Here is an 18,316-nt window from a genome sequence, read left to right on the forward strand (position 1 = left end):
CCAGGCCAAATCCTGCTTGCAGCTACCCTGGGGTAAATCTTGAGCCAATGGACTCACCCTGATTTACACCACTCTGAATGAGGACAGCTTGGCTCAGTAGCGAATGTGCCTGCGGGGGCAGGGACAGGCAGACAGGGCGACTCACCCAACTGTGCAGAGAAGGAACAGAGCAGCAACCTGCAACGCCGGGAGACCTAGGGAAAGAGGGAAAGGCAAGTGTACTCTCTGTCTCCTGCTCTGCCCAGGCCCCAGGCCAGCCAGGAGCAAGGGAAGCCCCCGAGCCCCACACCCACCCTACTGATTGCACATGGAAGAGTTTATGGGGTGAGACCAAGGATCAGCTGGGGGGGCTCAGGTGGACCAGCTGCGGGGGCAGAGAGCGGTTCTGGGTGAGGAGGGCCTGAGGGGAAGGCTGCCATCCCTACTCAGTGGATTGCCAGAGCATCTCTGGTGGCAGCAGGAGGAGGGGATGTTGTTGTCATGGGGACAGATCCTCCTTGTAGAGGCGGGACCTGAGAGGGGTGACATCACCCCACCCCCCCACCCCCCGGGGAGGTGGGAGGATGCTGAGCCGACAGCAGGTGGAGCCTGGATGGGTCTGGAGCAGGCAGTGAGGCAGCAGTTGCCGTTCACTCACCTGGTGCTGAGAGCTCTGCATCCCGGCAGCGGTAACAGCATCCGGGTCTGGGAGGGGAGAACGAGCTGGCACACACCAAGCACTGCAGCTGGTCCCCAGCCTGGCTCCACCCCTCCTCCTCCTGCCATTCCAGCCTCCTTCCCCCAGCTCCACCCGCTTTGTTCTCCATCCCTCCCGACTGCTCCATCTCCCTCTACTGCAAACAGCAACTTCTGCTCTCGCCCCTGCGAGGCACCAGGCCGCAGAGCCACTGGCCTGCCCAGGGTCCGTGCACAGCCCTTTGCAGCTAACTTTGTGCCCTCCAGGACGAGTCCCAGGCCAAGGCTCCCAGGCCCCAGCTGTGGAGGCTGAGCTGGGATGCTGCTCTAGGGGACTGCCCATGGTTCTCACCCTGCTCGTCTCCATCTATAAACTGTGCCGTTTTTTTGCCATGTCCAGTTTGGAGAGGCTGTCGGTGCCTGAGTACATGAGCCATGTGTGCTTGTGGTCAGGGGTGGGGGCTGCCCACAATCATCGAGAAGTGTCCCCTGGCGTGAGCACGGATGTCCAGGTGGCTCTGGATCGGATCCTCCCTGATCTGCACCTGGCCATTTCCTCCCTGAAGCAGGCAGCCGACCCCCAGGATCTCAGGAAGGGGATTGCAGAGATCTTCCAGCTGGTGGAGGAAGCCTGGGTGATGCCCACCCTGGGGAGAGATGTGGCCAAAGCTCTGTGTGATGTGATTCGCCTGGAGGGGGGCCTGGACCTGCTGCTGAACCTGCTCCAGGCAACAGAGCTGGAAACCAAGTGCCAGGCAAGCAAACTCCTGGAGCAGATCCTGGTGGCAGAAAACAGGTGAGTCTGCAAAGGGCACACACCCAGCAGAGCCCTCCCCCCCCAGTGCCCCCCCGCGGAGCTCTCCCCCCAGCACACACCCCGCAGAGACACATGCCTGATAACAGACCCACAGCCCAGCCCCCAGACATCCCCCACCCACTGCACACACTGAGCACAGAGGTCCCCAGCACATCCCAAAGAGACATGCCCCCCCCAGAGCAGGAACATCCTACACAGAGACCCCCCAGAACAGACATCAGCCGCCAAACACACAACTCCACAGACTCCCACCCCAGGGTACAGAGACACCCCAAAACACCAAAGACAGACCACCACCCATAGAGACACTGTCTCCCTCACACACAGACCACTACCTATGCTCGTACAGACACTGCTTCTGCACACAACCGAGGCAGACGCCCCCCTGGCCTGCCCCATCTGCCCAAGGTTCCCACCACCCTTCCCTTCTGTTGCGGACAGTGATGTGCTCCGGACTGCAGGCTCCCGGGGCAGGGCAAAGTCATTCACACAAATGGGTGACTCCAGCAGCATGTTCCATTTGTGTGTCACATGTTTGGGGTCTTTGTCACACCTGGTGTCCCCTGTCAGGCCTCGGCAGGTGAGGGGAACGTACCTTCTGGGAGCCGGCTCACTGCAGAGGCTGCCCAGCACGCCCGGAAGCTGAGGATGATGTACCATGGTTACGATGGTCATGCCTAGGGCCCCCACATTGGCCCCACTGTCCTAGGTGCTGTAGAGACACAGCACTGAGAGGGATGGGCCAGCATATTTGACCAGAAGGCCCTAAAGGCTGGGGAGGTGGCAGCCATGAAAAAGGGGCTGAGGCAAAGTGCAAGGGACACTGACACTTGCTGACACTCTGTGGCTCAGAACACGTCCCAGGCTCAGCTAACTGGGTCTCGCAGTTCTCAGCCCTCTTAGGAAGCAGGGAGATGAGGAGTTCTGCCCATGACATCCATAGGAACCAGCTCAGGTGCCTCTTGTATGGTCCAATGCACGTACTTGGGTTTGGTCCGACAGCTCCAGCCCTCCTGCTTGGACGAAATGAGACCTGCCTGCCGAACTCAGTCACCCAGCTCTGCTGCTCACTCGTTTAGCTGAGCAGAGGTTTCTGGAGCAGGCAGAAGGCAGGTTAGTACCTGGATGAGTTTTCCCGTCGTCCTCTCTCTTGCTGCAGCATTTGTATCTGCCTCTCTCTGGGCTGGGCTGTGATATCATCTCCCACAGGGTGCATCTCATCTCAGCCAGTGACCTCAGCCTGCCAGCGGCTGCGCCATACACTGACAGCAGTGTCCCCTGCGCCAGAGAGCTGCTCTCCTTCTCCCCAGGACACTGAGTGGCTGGGGCCAGGCAGCTGGTTCTAAGCCCTAACTCCCTGCGAGTTTAGTGTGTTCTTCACCCCCAAGCCCTGGTGTCAGTGCTGCAGATGACAGGACCATGGGCCGGCAGCTTCACCCGGACTCTAGTGATTCCCTCCTGGCTGCTGCCATTGGCCTTTCTGCCCCATCTGTGAGCTAGGCTGTTGGTTTCTCTGATTCCCTCCCCATTATCCCCACATCTTTTCCCTGACCACTGTGCTGGCTGCCCAGACTCCCAAGCCTGGTTCCTTGCTCCCAGATTGGACTGTATCTGTATCTGGACAAGGAAACCTAGGGTCTTGGACTCTGCGGAGAGGAGTCCGAGGCAGAAAGTCTCTGCAATCTGACCTGAATTTCTTGTTTTAATAAAAACAACGAGGAGTCCTTGTGGCATCTCAGAGACTAACACATTGATTTGGGCATCAGCTTTCGTGGGCTAGAACCCACTTCATCAGATGCATGGAGTTTTAAATGTCTTAATATTTCCTGCAAACCTGACAATCACGTTATCTAACCAACAGTCCTGCCAGCTGCCCAATGTGGCAGCTCACTCCAGCTTGGACATTTTCATCCACAATTCCCCTTCCTCTCCTGGTCTCCAGCAGGTTTCTACCCAGCTGCCATTCTGCCTGAGCCATTCTGCTCTGCATGGACCCTGCTCCAGTATTGTTTGATCTGCTGCACCCTCACAACCCAGCCTGCCAGGGCCGCACTATCTCCAGGCACCAGCAGGTAGTTGAGACTGACACTGCCTTGATTGTGCAGCTGAGGTCACACAGAGCTCCCACCAATGCGGGTCTGCACAGCTGGGTGTCCAAAGAGGCTGACCACGATGGTAAGGACTCGCTTCTCTGGGACAGGAATGGAGGTAGAAGGATTCATGCTTAGAAAGTGAATGCACGAGGCATGTTCTTTGCACACGCATCTGAGTGTGAGCGTACTGGGACTCGCGGCTGTCGGGGAAGAGCTATAACGTACATGTTCAGTGCAGGAGCCATTTCTGAGAGCAAGGTCTCCTCTGCAAACACGGCTTGGTGCATGTACGGATCAGCACATGCTGCAACTGGCCCCGCTGTGGAGTCTGGGGCTCATCCAAATTTACAGGCTATTCTGCCCCCTCCACTGAGTCCAGTGGTAACAGCGGGGCCCAGAGAGGCAAAGAGGTTAATTAGGAGAATGCATTAGGATGTCATTAACATGGGAGGAAACATCAGCTCAGAGAGTTTGAATTCAGCCCCTCGGTTCCTGGCAAGAGGGAGCGGCCGTTTGGCCCTGCTGTCTGACTCATACAGAACCACACATCCTGCATCTGGGCAGGGAGACGAGTCTGTTCATTCTGTTCCCAGCCAGCCCCCTTGCTGCAGCCTAGCGGGCTGTGCTCTGCCCCTATCAAATGCAGGCCTGGAGTGTCATTGTGCCCCAGAACCTCATGGGGGTAACACCAAGGTACCCCTCCTCCCAGTGTTCCCAGGCTGAACCCTGGGGACGCTCAGAGGGCACTGTAATCGCCCAGAGATGAGCCGCAGCACTTCAAACTGAACTGAGGTTCTCAGCTTGCTTCCTGCCATGGCCATGCAAGCTGCCAGTCGCAGCAGCTCCTACCCAGAATCCTTTGCAACTGTTCCCATGCTGCAACAAGCTCAGGATGACAGTGCCCTGCCCTAGCCAGAGATTCGGAGAATAACCACGCACCTGGTGAGCCTGGATACTGTGTGGAGGGGCCTGGACTCTGGATCCCAGCCCCAGACTGAGTCTGCTATCTGAGTTGATTGCTGTCAAATTGAGCCCAAGGTCATTGTGAGCAGCACAGAGAACAGGAGTTCCCAGAAACACCCATCTCACCTGCACTGATGGGAGACGGGCTGCCTGGATTGCATTCCTTCAATGCAGCAGGCAGAGTTGCTATCTGCCTGCGGGGACTTTGTTGACCCTCCAGCCCACACCTCTGGGGACTCCAAGAGCCAGAAACACAGTGCTGTTCTTCCCAGCTACTGGCTGGAGATGTGATAAGTACCGACTGCTCCAGCGCCCCCAGCTGGTACTTGTACTGGACCTGCAATCCGCATTAGCCTATTGATGGCATGGTGCAGAGTGTGCGGCCCACCCCACACCCTCTGTCACAACCTGGCCAGACACCACTCTGCTGGGAGGGGACCTCACCACTTGTACAGGAGCTGCACCGAGCCCTGGCACTGTGTTTCTAGGGCTCACTCCCAGCTTCCAGTCTCTTGTCCAAGTCCTTCCTTAGGATGAGGGACCCCATAGTCCTGCTGCCCCAGACCCTGGAACAAGCCACCCTGGTTGCTTACACGCACTCTCCCAGCGCGCTGGGCTCCAGGTTCAACCCCTTCAGGGACAATGGGACAGGGATGCAAGGAGCTTCCTAACCACATCGACTTTACTCCAAGAGCACTAGAGAGCTACAGATCTTTGCAAATAACCAAAATCCTGACCCTCCATTTCCACCCCACCAATCTGATCTCTCACCTCCTGGGAGACCAAGGACTGGTCAGCGTTTCCGGCTGGGGAGAGTCTCTCCTGCCTGCCCCCCGCCAGCCAGTGCCTCTATCATGTCATGGTGCTTGGCTCCCCCTCCACAGCAATGTCTCCCACCTTAATACCCTGTTTGCCGCATGGCCGGACTGAGAAAGTCCATCTCCTTTCCCCAGCCAGACATCTGCACAGACCATTCACTGTTCCATGGGCTCGCCATCAGTTGTGATGGCCCCAGATTGCTTGTCACGACTTCTCAGTTGCAGTCATTCAGCTCGGCATCCAAGACTTTCCTGGGCTGGGCACCTGGTTGGACTGCAGCCTAACAGACCATGTTCTCCTGGGCACGACCAGAAGAGGGGGCAGGACAAGGACAAGGAGTCACAAAACACAGTGGCACTCACAGTTTGCTAGAACAGTGTTCTTCTCGATCACTGCCCCCACCCCCATCACATGCTATACAGATCCTGGGTAGACATCAGGAGTGAGTCATGGGCACGAGTTGTGGGCCCTAGCAGGACATGCCCCAAGTAACCCATCCCTAGCCAGGGTGCTGGGAAGCCAGGAGGCTCTGTGATGTGGCGAGAAAGCCCCTGGACAAGCACAGGAGACCTGGCTGGGGAGCAAGTGTGGCTAACAGAGGCTGCTCCCAGCTTTCATCTCGCGAAAGCCCCCCATGGGCTCAGAGGCAGGTGAGAAGGGAAACAAAGCACAGTCAGGAAATGTGCCTGCAAAGCATGAACTCGAGAGCCTTTGAAGAAGGGCCTGGCTCGCAGTACCACAACAGCCTGGAGCAGAGAGCCAAACCCCAGCAAACCTGGTGCTCTGGGGAGCTGGGATTGGGCTGACAGACAGAGAGGGGTTTGCTGAGGGTTGTAACCACCTGTGCCAGTCAAACGGAAAGAACATGAGCAGGAACATGAGAAGTGTAACCGCGTCTGTAGGCACCAGGGAAGCGTGTCCTTACACATTCCTGCTCGCAGTGGAGACCGAGATCACTGGGGACAGCAAATCGTGGCCAATCCAGCTAACATGCCAGGGGAAGGGAGTGTGGGACTCTGCTCAGGTGTGTGTCTACGTGTCTCTCTACCGTTAACTCCAGGGTGAATCCAGACCACTTCCAGAACATTAACAAAGCAGGGCACAATGGGCCCTTCTGGGTTCTGAGGACCCATGAAGAGGGTTTGAATCTACTGAGCAGGGAGGTGGCTGGTGGGAGCTTTGCTGAGAAGATGGGGACAAGCCTCATTGGGGGAGGGGAGTCAGGTGAGGTGTAAACTCAGGAAATTCACTTGCTGCTGATGTGATGGTGGATGGGAGAGGAGATCCCTGGGGAGCTGGGTCTCTGGACCATGCTTCCTCAGGGGGATCTGGGCGCTCTCTGGATCCAAGAAGATTTGTAAGGCTCTTCAGGCATTAGAACAAAGCAGTTCATTAGTACCAGCTCTGTACATAGCTAGCCACACTATGGAGGGGCAGGGATCCTGGCAGCCAGTCTACATGAGAGACAGCATCCTGCCATCTGTGCCACTTGGAGGCATTCCACTGCCAGCAGAAACCTCTGTCCCTCCTGGGGCAAATACCAGTCTCTCAGTGCCATGTAAACGCTGATGGGTTCAGTCTCTGGTGACCCTGGCACTGCCATTCTCTTTGCTTTCATTCCTGCTTCTCTTTCTTCCAGGGACCGGATTGCCCGGATTGGGCTGGGGGTGATCCTGAATCTGACCAAGGAGCGAGACAGCCCCCAGGTTGCACGCAGCCTCTCGGGTATCCTGGAGCACATGTTCAAACACACTGAGGAGACCTGTTTCCAGCTCATTTCTGATGGGGGCCTGGACACCATCCTCTACTGGTGCCGCTGGACCGACCCCGTTGTATTGCGCCACTGTGCCATGGCCCTGGCCAACTGTGCCATGTATGGTGGGCAAGCCAACCAGCGGCTGATGATCGAGAAGAACACAGCAGAGTGGCTCTTCCCACTGGTGTTCTCCAAAGATGATGAGCTGATCCGCCTGCACGCATGCCTGGCCATCACAGTGCTGGCCACCAACAAAGAGATTGAGAAAGAGGTGGAGCGGTCGGGGACCCTGGCGCTGGTGGAGCCCTTCATCGCCTCTCTGGACCCGGAGCAGTTTGCATGCGACTTGCTGGACAGCAGTGACAACAGTCAGGGAAGGACAGCGAAGGACCTGCAGCACCTGGTGCCCTTGCTGGACAGCTCGCGGCTGGAGGCACAGTGCATCGCTCTCTTCTACCTGTGCATAGAGGCTGCCATCAAAGCCAGACAGAAGAAAACCAAGGTAAGGCTGGGTTTGGGGGGACAGGATTACCTGAGACAAGTAGATGGAGGAGGAGGAGAGGCACTGAGATTGCATCCAAGCAGCCCTGCAGCCTCTGGGAAATGGGGCATTGCTTGCTCCCCCCGTGTGCTCACAGTTCTGCCTATTAGGGTGCTGTTGTAGTCCTGAAATGCCCATGTGCCAGGACTGCGTAGCATGACCCAGCGGGAAGGCACTAGGGGAAACAAGGATGTGATGGCTCCTGCTCTTCTGTGCCCAGATTTTCAGTGAAATCGGGGCTACCCAGAGCCTGAAGAGGATAGTGTGTTACTCCACCAACACCACTGCCTCATCGCTGGCCAAGAAGGCTCTGCGCATGATGGGTGAGGAGGTGCCTCGACGGATCCTGCCCACCGTCTCCAGCTGGAAACCCATCGAGGTGCAGACGTGGTTGCAACAGACTGGATTCAACAAATACTGCCAGAGCTTCCTGGTAGGGTCATGCTTGTGGGGAAAGGGGCAGTGGAAAGGCCCTTTGCTGGGAACACACAAAGAACCCACTGAGACGGGTTCGGTCACAGAGACCCTCTTGGGAGTGTCACCTGATATGCTGAAATTACCTCTGAGCCTGTTTTCCCTGATGGCTTGGGACTCCAGAACTCCACCTTGTTGAGCCAGACGCGCCAGCCTGCTGCAACACAGACCCAGGTCTGGTCCACTCCCTCACAGCTGCAGGCTTTAACCAAAACTGCTCAGCAGGTCATCTCTCTCCAGCACCCAGCTCCCAATGGGATCCAAACCCCAAATAAATTTGTTTTACTCTGTATAAAGTTTACAAAGTAAATTACCAAACAAAATAAAACAAAACACGCAAGTTTAAGCCTAATACATTAAGAAACTGAATACAGGTAAATCTCACCCTCAGAGATGTTCCAATAAACTTCCTTCCCAGACTAGACTTCTTCTTAATCTAGGCCCAATCTTTTTCCCTGGTATACTCCTTGTTCCAGCTCAGGTGGTAGCTAGGGTTTTTCTCATGACCGCAGCCCCCTTTGTTCTGTTCCACATCCTTTTATAGCTTCGGCACAGGGAGGGAATCTTTTGTCTCTGGGTCCCCACCCCTCCTTACAAATGGAAAAGCATCAGGTTTAAGATGGATTCCAGTACCAGGTGACATGGTGACATGTCCTGGGAGTCCCCAGGTCTCCATTCTTCCTGACCTGACTCACAGGAACACAGAAAGGCTTACAAGTAAACAGAGCCATTTATAACGAATTGTTCTAGTTAATGGAAGCCATCAAGATCCTAAGCCACCATCAATGGCCCACACTTTGCATAATTACAGTAGGACCTTAGAGTACTACTTCATATTTCTAGCTTTAGATACAGGAATGATACATTCATACAAATAGGATGACCACACTTACTACATTATAAGCTTTATATTGATACCTTACAAGAGATGTTTTGCATAAAGCATATTCCAGTTACATTGTAGCCACACTCATAAGCATATTTCCAAAAAAAGCATATGGAGTGCAACGTCACACCCACCCTGTAACCGTTTGTAATAAGGAACCCTGTAGATACACCATCAACCAGAGCAATGGCCACTGCCACACCAGGGAAACATCTCCACTAGGCACCTTCAGCCTTGAGGACAGCTGGACGGGACTAGGCCAGTGTCTTGTCTCACCAATGCTGCAGGCCCCAGAGCAGGAGGCCAGCCCTCCATACACATGCACTGCCGTCCCCGGGGAAAATCCCTGCCTGAACACAGCTGGGGCAACAGGCCACCGTGTGTCACCTCTCACCCAGACCCAAGAGCCAGAGCACGTTGGAATCATGAGAGCGGGAGTCTGGAGGGAGAGGCTGTTGACGAGCAGTCCCATCTCTGGATGGCAAAGAGAATGGCTTACGGCACTGGAGCTTCTCCATGAGCCCTCATGTGGGCTGCCACCATTCACTGCATGACCATCTTGTCCATGTCCCCGGCTGAGCCTCCTCCCTCGCTCAGGGCTCCATGTGCATTGTACAGCAGGCCTTGGTGGACAGCTCTGACATCTCCTCTCTTGGCAGGAGCATGAGGTGGATGGGGACTTGCTGCTGCGACTGACAGAGACAGATCTGCGGGAAGATCTGGGAATGGCCTCTAGCATCATCCGGAAGAGGTAGGACCCTTGTGACCCAGAGGCAGCACTGGGTGCGCCAGCCTCTCCCACAGTCACTGCAAAGACAAGTGGGAGAGTCCAGGTCAAAGACCTTTGCCTCTCCCCTTCTTTCCCTGCTGTGGCAGGAGCACTAGAGGCAGCTGCCTCTGACCTCATGCTAGGAGAGGCCTGGGCTCTTGGGGCCCTGTGCCCCCCTGTGACTCCATCCTGCTGCCAGGGAAGTTCTCACAGGGTGGCCGATGCCACAGGGAATGGCTGGATGGGATGGGGAGGGGCTCTGCCCCGCACAGGAACTGGGATGGGGCCCTGTGTGCTACTCAGAAAGCTGAAGACTGACCCTGGGTTCTGCTTCCCTGGCTGCAGGTCCTGCCACGTCTCAATGCAGAGATCTTCCACTAATCAATCAACTGTCTGTCTGTCCATCTCTCTCATGCACCCTTCACCACAGCATCTGGGAACTCTTCTCTTCCCGAGCCCCTGCCTGACCCCGAGCCCCATCAAATCCCTCTCCCCCTGTGCTTACATCCGTTGACTTGCCAGGTTTTTCCGGGAACTGACAGAGCTGAAGACATATGCAAATTACTCCACCTGCGATCGCAGCAACCTGGCTGACTGGCTGGGCAGCATTGACCCCAAGTTCCGCCAGTACACGTACAACCTGGTGACTTGTGGCATCGACCGCAACTTCCTGCACCGAGTGACGGAGGAGCAGCTGCAGGAGGACTGCTGCATCGATGTGGGCTTCCACCGTGTGCGCATTCTCTCTGCCGCCAGGGGTAAGGCCCTGCTCCCTTCTCAGCATGGAGGCCCTGGGAGCCAGTCTGGTCACTGGATCCAGCCAGGGCTGGTCAGATCACTGCATCGGGGTCCGGATGGGACTAGTCTGGCTGCCGGGTGACCGTTCAGAGATCACCATTAACTCTTTGCTGCTATCCTCTCTCATATCTAGAAATGCTTCACTCTCCCCTGCCGTGCAGTGGCTGCAAATCCACCTCCGAGGGGCCCGACGTGTTTATCAGCTACCGACGGAGCACTGGCTCCCAGCTGGCCAGGTGAGTGCTGAGGGGATCGCCCCACTCGGACCCACTCCAGGGGAAGGCGCAATGGCCCCCGTTCTGCATCATGGTGCTGATGACTTAGGAATGACCCGGGATCTCTCTGCGGACAGAGAGGGACAGCGGTGCAGGCTGCAGCCCCATTGGGCAGAGCAGCATCTGGAGGGGACAGAGCCTGAAGGCTCAGTGAGAGCAGAGCAGACTGGAAGGGGAATTCAGCCCCCGAATCCCTTCCTGCTTCCCTGCTGGTGCTGACTTGCACCTTCCTCATTCTACACCCCTGGTGGCCCAGTCAGAGGCAGGGATTAAAGCCTCCCTCCCTGTTAGTTCTGTGACAGCCCAGGTGTCTCGAGCCTCCGCAGGCCTGAGCCAGCAGCTACCGTCTCGAGGGCTGCAGTTGGCTCAGAGGAGCAGAGAACAGGTTTCCACAATCTCATGGTGCCCGCAGCTGAGATGATAGGGACAGGGTGTGAACTGCAGGTGCCCAAGGAGGTGCCCTGATGGAGCTGTGCCTCTCTTGCTCCCAGCCTGCTGAAGGTCCATCTGCAGCTGCACGGCTTCAGCGTGTTCATAGATGTGGAGAAGCTGGAGGCGGGGAAGTTTGAGGACAAGCTGATCCAGAGCGTGATGAGCGCCCGCAACTTCGTGCTGGTTCTCTCTCCAAACACGCTGGATAAGTGCATGGGGGACCCTGACCGCAAGGACTGGGTGCACAAGGTGAGAACTCCTGGGCAGGAGCTCAGAGGGACTTGGTGGCATCGCAGGAGTGGGAGGGGCTAGAAATGGCTCTGGCTGCCATGCAGCAGCCATGGGCTAAGCTCTGGGCTTTCCCCGCAGGAGATTGTGACGGCCCTGAGCTGTGGGAAGAATATCATCCCAGTGGCTGACCATTTTGAGTGGCCTGATCCACAGGATCTTCCTGAGGACATGAGGGCTGTCCTGAAATTTAACGGCATCAAGTAAGTGCGGGCGGGACCCTGTCCCAGCCGTGCTCTTGCGGTGGCTGCTGACTTGTGTGGAGTGCGGGCAGCACGATGCAATCTCGAGGCGGAGGGCAGGTGAGAGAGCAGATGCAGGCTGCTGAAAGTCACAAGTACAGGGCAGAGGGTGCTAGCCTCTCTGCAGCTGGGACTCATCTCATCTGGGAGGTGGAATTTTTTTCTCCTGATCTCCCTTGAAATAATTCTCCTCCCTCCTTGGCGTTTTGGCCCTTCTGCTACCTGCAGGCAGATCTCGTGTCTCCTGTTGTCCTTCAGCCAAGCAGGGCAGACTGAGCTCCTTCCACTCCTCCTCCTGACCCAATCGCTCCAGCTCCTTCATTGCTTCTGCAGTTCTTCTCTGAGCTCTGTTTGCCACTAGTGCAGGATCCCAGATGCGGTCCCCAGCACCCATGGCCCCGTGGCCCTTTGAATGGCATCCCAGGAGGGGCGGTGGTCCCTACCGTGCCCGTGGCCCAGGCTTGCCAGGGTTGGGAGGCACCTCGCTACCACGGGGCTATAGCATGAGGGAGCCTTTTCTGTGCTGCTGGGGTTCAGCTCCGTGCCTCTGCTAGCCACAGGCAACCCAAGCCCAGCCTCTCAGCCCACATGGGCTCTACTGGCCCTCATGCAGGTGGGCAATAGGACACTCCAACCCCTGCAGTGTCCAGCCCCCAGGCACTGGCCACTTGGGATGTCCTCAAAGGACCAGCACCCCCAGCTTCCCAGTGACCTGAGACCCAGCTCTGCGTCACACAGAGCACTCAGGTGCTTCCTGAGAAAGCAAGTGTATGTAGCAGAGAGCAGAGACTCATAGGGCAGCCAAGAGAAATACTGGAAACAAAGGTTACACATAAAATCAACTCCTCACAGGCCTAAGCTCCGCTCACAAATCGCCCTGGTCTGATGAGCTGCTGCTCACCCCCTGTGCTTTCCCACTGGGATGGCCAAGACCCTGCACGTGCTGGCTGCTCCCCTCCCCCAGAATGTCTGTCTGCACCCCCAGACATATCATCTCTCCCCTTTGCTCTTCGCCTGAAAACAGACCGAGGTTACCTCCTCCTGAAGTCCCACAAGCTCCCCCTTATGCTGCCAGACCCCCAATGTGAGCCACACAATACACAATGGCCAATGGGGAAAATAAGTGGTGGGACCTGACTTAGGGACGCTGCCTGTGGCTGACTTGCCTTTAGCTACGATGCCCGAGGATCACTCTTTCCAGCGTCGACAGACACACGCCTCCTTTCACAGCACCCGCACGTATCGTTAGCAAGGTGCTGATGTGACACCGCTTCCAGCAGAACCTGCACGTGATGCGCTGGTGAGCTAGAATGTAAACACCAGACCCAGGGTTTCCTGTAACCTGCATGCCCTCTGTGCCCTCTGCCAGTTGGCATCCGGAGGCGGGGGGGTGTCTGAAAGTGCCCATGGCTTGGGCACACTGAACAGCATCCCAGGGGGTGGGTGAGGTGTCTGACGGTGCCCATGGCCCAGGCACACTGAACAGCATCCCAGGGGATGGGGGGCGGTCTGACGGTGCCCATGGCCCAGGCACACTGAACAGCATCCCAGGGGACGGGGGGGGTCTGACGGTGCCCATGACCCGGGCACACTGAACAGCATCCCAGGGGGCGGGGGGGGTCTGACAGTGCCCATGGCCCGGGCACACTGAACAGCATCCCAGGGGGTGGCGGGGGGGGGTCTGATGGTGCCCATGGCCTGGGCACACTGAACAGCATCCCAGGGGTGGGGGTGGGGGGTCTGATGGTGCCCATGACCCGGGCACACTGAACAGCATCCCAGGGGGTGGGGGGGTCTGATGGTGCCCATGGCCCGGGCACACTGAACAGCATCCCAGGGGGTGGGGGGGGTCTGATGGTGCCCATGGCCCGGGCACACTGAACAGCATCCCAGGGGAGGGGGTGGGGGGTCTGACGGTGCCCATGACCCGGGCACACTGAACAGCATCCCAGGGGTGGGGGTGGGGGGTCTGATGGTGCCCATGACCCGGGCACACTGAACAGCATCCCAGGGGGTGGGGGGGTCTGATGGTGCCCATGGCCCGGGCACACTGAACAGCATCCCAGGGGGTGGGGGGGGTCTGATGGTGCCCATGGCCCGGGCACACTGAACAGCATCCCAGGGGAGGGGGTGGGGGGTCTGACGGTGCCCATGACCCGGGCACACTGAACAGCATCCCAGGGGTGGGGGTGGGGGGTCTGATGGTGCCCATGACCCGGGCACACTGAACAGCATCCCAGGGGGTGGGGGGGGTCTGATGGTGCCCATGGCCCGGGCACACTGAACAGCATCCCAGGGGGCGGGGGGGGGGTCTGATGGTGCCCATGACCCAGGCACACTGAACAGCATCCCAGGGGGCGGGAGGTGGGGTCTGACGGTGCCCATGGCCCGGGCACACTGAACAGCATCCCGGGGGGGGTGTCTGATGGTGCCCATGACCCGGGCACACTGAACAGCATCCCGGGGGCAGGGGGGTCTGACGGTGCCCATGGCCCGGGCACACTGAACAGCATCCCAGGGGGCGGGAGGTGGGGTCTGACGGTGCCCATGGCCCGGGCACACTGAACAGCATCCGGGGAAGGGAGGGGAAAGCCGGTCTCACAGTGCCCGTGGCCCGGCGCATCGAGCTCACCTGCAGACTTTCGAGTCCATCGAGCAGGGTGTGATTGTCCATTTTCTCCCCTGGATGCAGATGGTCCCATGAGTACCAGGAGGCCACAATTGAGAAGATTATCCGCTTCCTCCAGGGCCGCTCCTCCCGGGATTCTTCAGCTGGCTCAGAAAACAGCCTGGAGTGTGCAGCCCCTCTCGGGCAGACCTACAGCCAGGCAGCACCGCCCCATATCCTCTAGGGCAGTGTTGTTCAACCAGGGACCGGCTTGCTGCTTTCCTAATCTGCATCAGGGAGATCTCATGGCATGGCGCCGGTCCTCGGCCCAGCGGTTGAGAAACACGGTGCTGTGGACTTCCCAGAAGGGCTCTCCCCAAGTGGGGTTAAACCCTTCCTGTTAGAGCTTCTTGCTTCCAGGGCTGCCCCCTGGGCCCATCTCCGAGGGACCTGGCCCACTTTCCTGACTCAGTCAGTGCAAGAGGAAGGGCCCTTGGCTGGGGCAGCAGCCAAATATAAACTCTCTAATTACCCTCCCATCCTAGAAATCAGCCCCAGGAACCGAAAAGGACATTCTCCCCTGAAGAGCAACAACCACTTCCTATCTGCTTCCTATAGCCGGTCCCAATGCCCTGGGGCAAGGAGACAGCTGTTCCCCTTCTCTCCCCAGTGAAGTGTCTGTGACTTTTACTAAAAACACCCATGAGCTGTGTATTCACAAGGGGCAGCAGCTCAGGGATGAGTGGCACCACAAAGTGCCAATGGGTAAAAGAAGCCAAATGAAAGCAAAGCCCTGGAGCAATCCCCTTGTTTTATGTCAGGTCCTTACAACCTGCCTGGGGGGAGACCTCCCCTCCCCGCATCCCAAACAGCAGCTCCTGCTCCCTCCTGGCCTCTCACCACATGGTGCCCATCACCATCAGGCTTGGGGAACCTTCTGTTTCTAGCTCAGATAGAAATCTTTCCCGGAGGCCTTCGCAAAGTGCATCTTGTTTTTAATTACAGGTTTCAGAGTAGCAGCCGTGTTAGTCTGTATTCGCAAAAAGAAAAGGAGGACTTGTGGCACCTTAGAGACTAACAAATTTATTAGAGCATAAGCTTTCGTGAGCTACAGCTCACTTCATCGGATGCAACTACAGCTCACTTCATCGGATGCATCCGATGAAGTGAGCTGTAGCTCACGAAAGCTTATGCTCTAATAAATTTGTTAGTCTCTAAGGTGCCACAAGTACTCCTTTTCTTTTTGTTTTTAATTACCTGACGTCTCAGTTCTTGCCCCTTTGGTGCCATTGTAAAGGTGCTGTCAGGTCCACGTGTGCAGGACACTGGAGCTCGCTGCAGGGTGGGGCGAGGAAGGACATTAGCTGCTGTACTGTACCTGTGGGATCATTATACACTGGCAAGGCACTGGGCTGTGGCTGTGCTTTATTCCTGCCGTCTTTGGTCTTCACTCCAGATTTGTCATGGCACCTGCTTCTTTCAGAGGGAGCTTGCTGGCGTGGAGCTCACTCAATGGGTCTGGGTGAGCTTCCCTCTGAGCTCGGGGTGTGCCTAGGCTGTGTTGGCTCCAGTGTTTCCTCACCTCTCCCCCTCCCCCGAGCCAGATCCTTTGCACATTCAAAATCAGCCAGCAGCTACTCAGCCTAAAGGGTACTGGGAATGGGGGCAGAAGCCATTGCAGAGGCAGATGGGTGTTTCCTGGGGGTGGGGATAGGCTGACAGCAAGACCTGGCAAGATGTGGGGCCAGGCACAGTTGGACCATGCACTCTGGGCCCTGTTCCCGGGGGGGTGGAGGGAAGTGGGCTCAGCAGCCTGTACTGCAGCCGGAGCTCAAACATGGGGCTCGTTTGCTTTACTTTGCCCTTTTCTGTGGCATCTGTGGGTGCATGGAGAAGCCTGATGGTCTCAGCTCGCTGTGCTGTGCCATGTACCTCACCCTGCACCTCTGCACATACAGTTTAGGTTCTCATCCCACCCTCCACCTCTGAGAACTCTGATCTTTGGCTGCTGTGGAAGCTGCTCTTAACAGGGCCCTTTCTGATGCAGGAACTGGCCATGGGTTTTTCTTGGAGATTTCATCTTCTCCGAAGGGGTCCCCACGCTGCAGGCTGAAGCTGGCTACTTGGGGCCACACCAAGCACAGCCCTGCCCTAGGAAAAGGAAGGTCATTGACCTCTTGAGCAGTGACAGCATGTTCCCCACTGCACACCCAGCGAGACAGGCTTCCAGCTCCCGCTGACACACAATGTGACCGGATGGCCAACAGAGGGCACTCCTCAGGTACCACATCCCTTCTCAGCCCCACGGTCCATGCTCCTCACTGCAGCTCTGCTGCCTGCCCTGCCCTGCTTCCATTCACAGGGCAGCTACTGCAGCAGCCACCACAGAGCACAACGCAAACGTTTCAAGCCGCTGTGGAGTGTCAGGCCCACCGCAGTGTAAACACCCGGGTGCCTCTGCACAGCACTGTGTGTACAGGAGCCGCGGGCAGCCAGAAGGGCTGGAGCCTCCCACCCCAGTGCTGAACGGGTTGCTTAGTCCCAGCAATTACATCCACTGAGCCCCCCCGCCCACAAGCCGGTAGGCTCCAGCCACACGGGACGCGTCCAAAGAAAACGGGATGCAGTGAAGGAACATTTACGAAGTATTCATTATTCATGAGTGGAGATGATGGGCTCCTGAATTATGAATTACTTTCAATTAGAGGCATTGGGGTTTGAGTGCGTGACGTCACGGGCCAACAGCAGGTGGGGAGGCACAGCAATGCATCTGCAGCTGATGTGATCAGAGACAGCCACAGGCACAGGGACATGGCTTGCCTAGGCTCTGCTCCCTCCAGCCTGCACCTTCTCTGCCACCCAGGCCTAGGGGGTGGGGATGAGCCCAGCTCATGTCACTTAGGGACTGGACCAAAGATTCCAACCCCAGCGGCACTGCAGGCCCGACTCAGACCATCTAATACTGAGAGTCTTCTCCTCATGTGGTGAATGAAGGGGCAGAGCCTGTAGTATGCTGCACTGACCCAGAGGCACCTGAATGGATTTTAGGGCAAGAGGACACTATTGTTCATCAGGGCCAGCCAAACTTGTCCTTTGGGAAGGCACGAACCATCAGGCCGCAGGACGCTCCAGCTCATACAGGATGCTGCAGTACGTCTCCTCAGCACCACGGGCTACTGTGAGCCCATCGAACCTGTCCTCCATCTTTTACACTGGTTTCCCATAGCCAAGAGAGTAAAGGACAAGGACCTGTAAAGGTCTAAGGCATGGGGTGAGAGCCATGGCCAACAACTCCACCTCTCAGGCAATGGAACTTCCTACCATGAGGATAAAGCTGGTCTGTGTGGGAGACAGAGCTTGCTGGGGGGCTGGTCTGAGGCTGTGCACAAACTCCCCTGGGAGCTAAGGACCAGCCCAAACTCCCACTCTCAGCACCAGAGCCACTGCTCCGACCTGCCTTCTCAAACACAAAGAGCAGCATGGACATAGTGAGGGGGGGAACCCTACCAAAACATTCCACTGCCCACATCTTCTCTCCTGGAAAGAGGATGAGAGACAACTGCTAGTCATGTTGCTTAATGCATGAGTAGAAGGTGCTCAGGTACTGGGGTGCTGAGGGCAATACAAGAACCTGTATAATATAAAATATAATACAATATATAAGAACCTGTATAATATAATATAGAATAGAAAGGCTCCCAGCCTTCACTTTACCCAGGCCCTGGATGTCCTGGGCAGGGTTTGGGATTAATGTGAGCATAGAGCTCATTGTATTCTAAGGACAACCATACTTGCTGCTCACAGCCACACCATGGTAGGTCATGCATTGGCTCCAGGCTTGAGGATCTGTGAGGAGAGCTTAGAAAAACTTGTTTAAATA

The 18,316-nt window shown here is 56.9% G+C and overlaps 1 protein-coding gene across 2 annotated transcripts; it reads left to right on the forward strand.

Moving 5' to 3' along the window:
- The first annotated feature begins 749 nt into the window (after positions 1-749).
- On the forward strand, positions 750-16,117 carry SARM1 (sterile alpha and TIR motif containing 1). 2 transcript variants are annotated; one of them, XM_038376097.2, is made up of 9 exons: positions 750-1,471; positions 7,007-7,625; positions 7,885-8,097; positions 9,684-9,775; positions 10,316-10,551; positions 10,725-10,827; positions 11,358-11,547; positions 11,668-11,789; positions 14,521-16,117. In XM_038376097.2, exons 1-9 carry the CDS (start codon positions 1,017-1,019, stop codon positions 14,678-14,680), a joined length of 2,190 nt encoding a protein of 729 aa, XP_038232025.1. In that variant the 5' UTR covers positions 750-1,016; the 3' UTR covers positions 14,681-16,117. The 2 variants fall into 2 exon arrangements, with proteins under 2 accessions (XP_038232025.1, XP_043355103.1); XM_043499168.1 differs by having other exon boundaries at positions 1,334-1,471; positions 2,652-7,625; positions 14,521-15,556.
- The last annotated feature ends 2,199 nt before the right edge of the window (positions 16,118-18,316 follow it).

Source organism: Dermochelys coriacea, chromosome 17 (assembly GCF_009764565.3).
Source record: "Dermochelys coriacea isolate rDerCor1 chromosome 17, rDerCor1.pri.v4, whole genome shotgun sequence".
Taxonomy (NCBI): Eukaryota; Metazoa; Chordata; order Testudines; family Dermochelyidae; genus Dermochelys; species Dermochelys coriacea.

What these genes read in the sequence shown, in the direction of transcription:
- SARM1 (XM_038376097.2), top strand. Translation starts at nt 1,017, where the DNA reads ATGGTTCTCACCCTGCTCGTCTCCATCTATAAACTGTGCCGTTTTTTT. An exon ending in ACTGGCTCCCAGCTGGCCAG is followed by an intron (nt 10,828 to 11,357) that starts GTGAGTGCTGAG and finishes TCTTGCTCCCAG; the next exon opens with CCTGCTGAAGGTCCATCTGC. An exon ending in CTGAAATTTAACGGCATCAA is followed by an intron (nt 11,790 to 14,520) that starts GTAAGTGCGGGC and finishes CCCTGGATGCAG; the next exon opens with ATGGTCCCATGAGTACCAGG.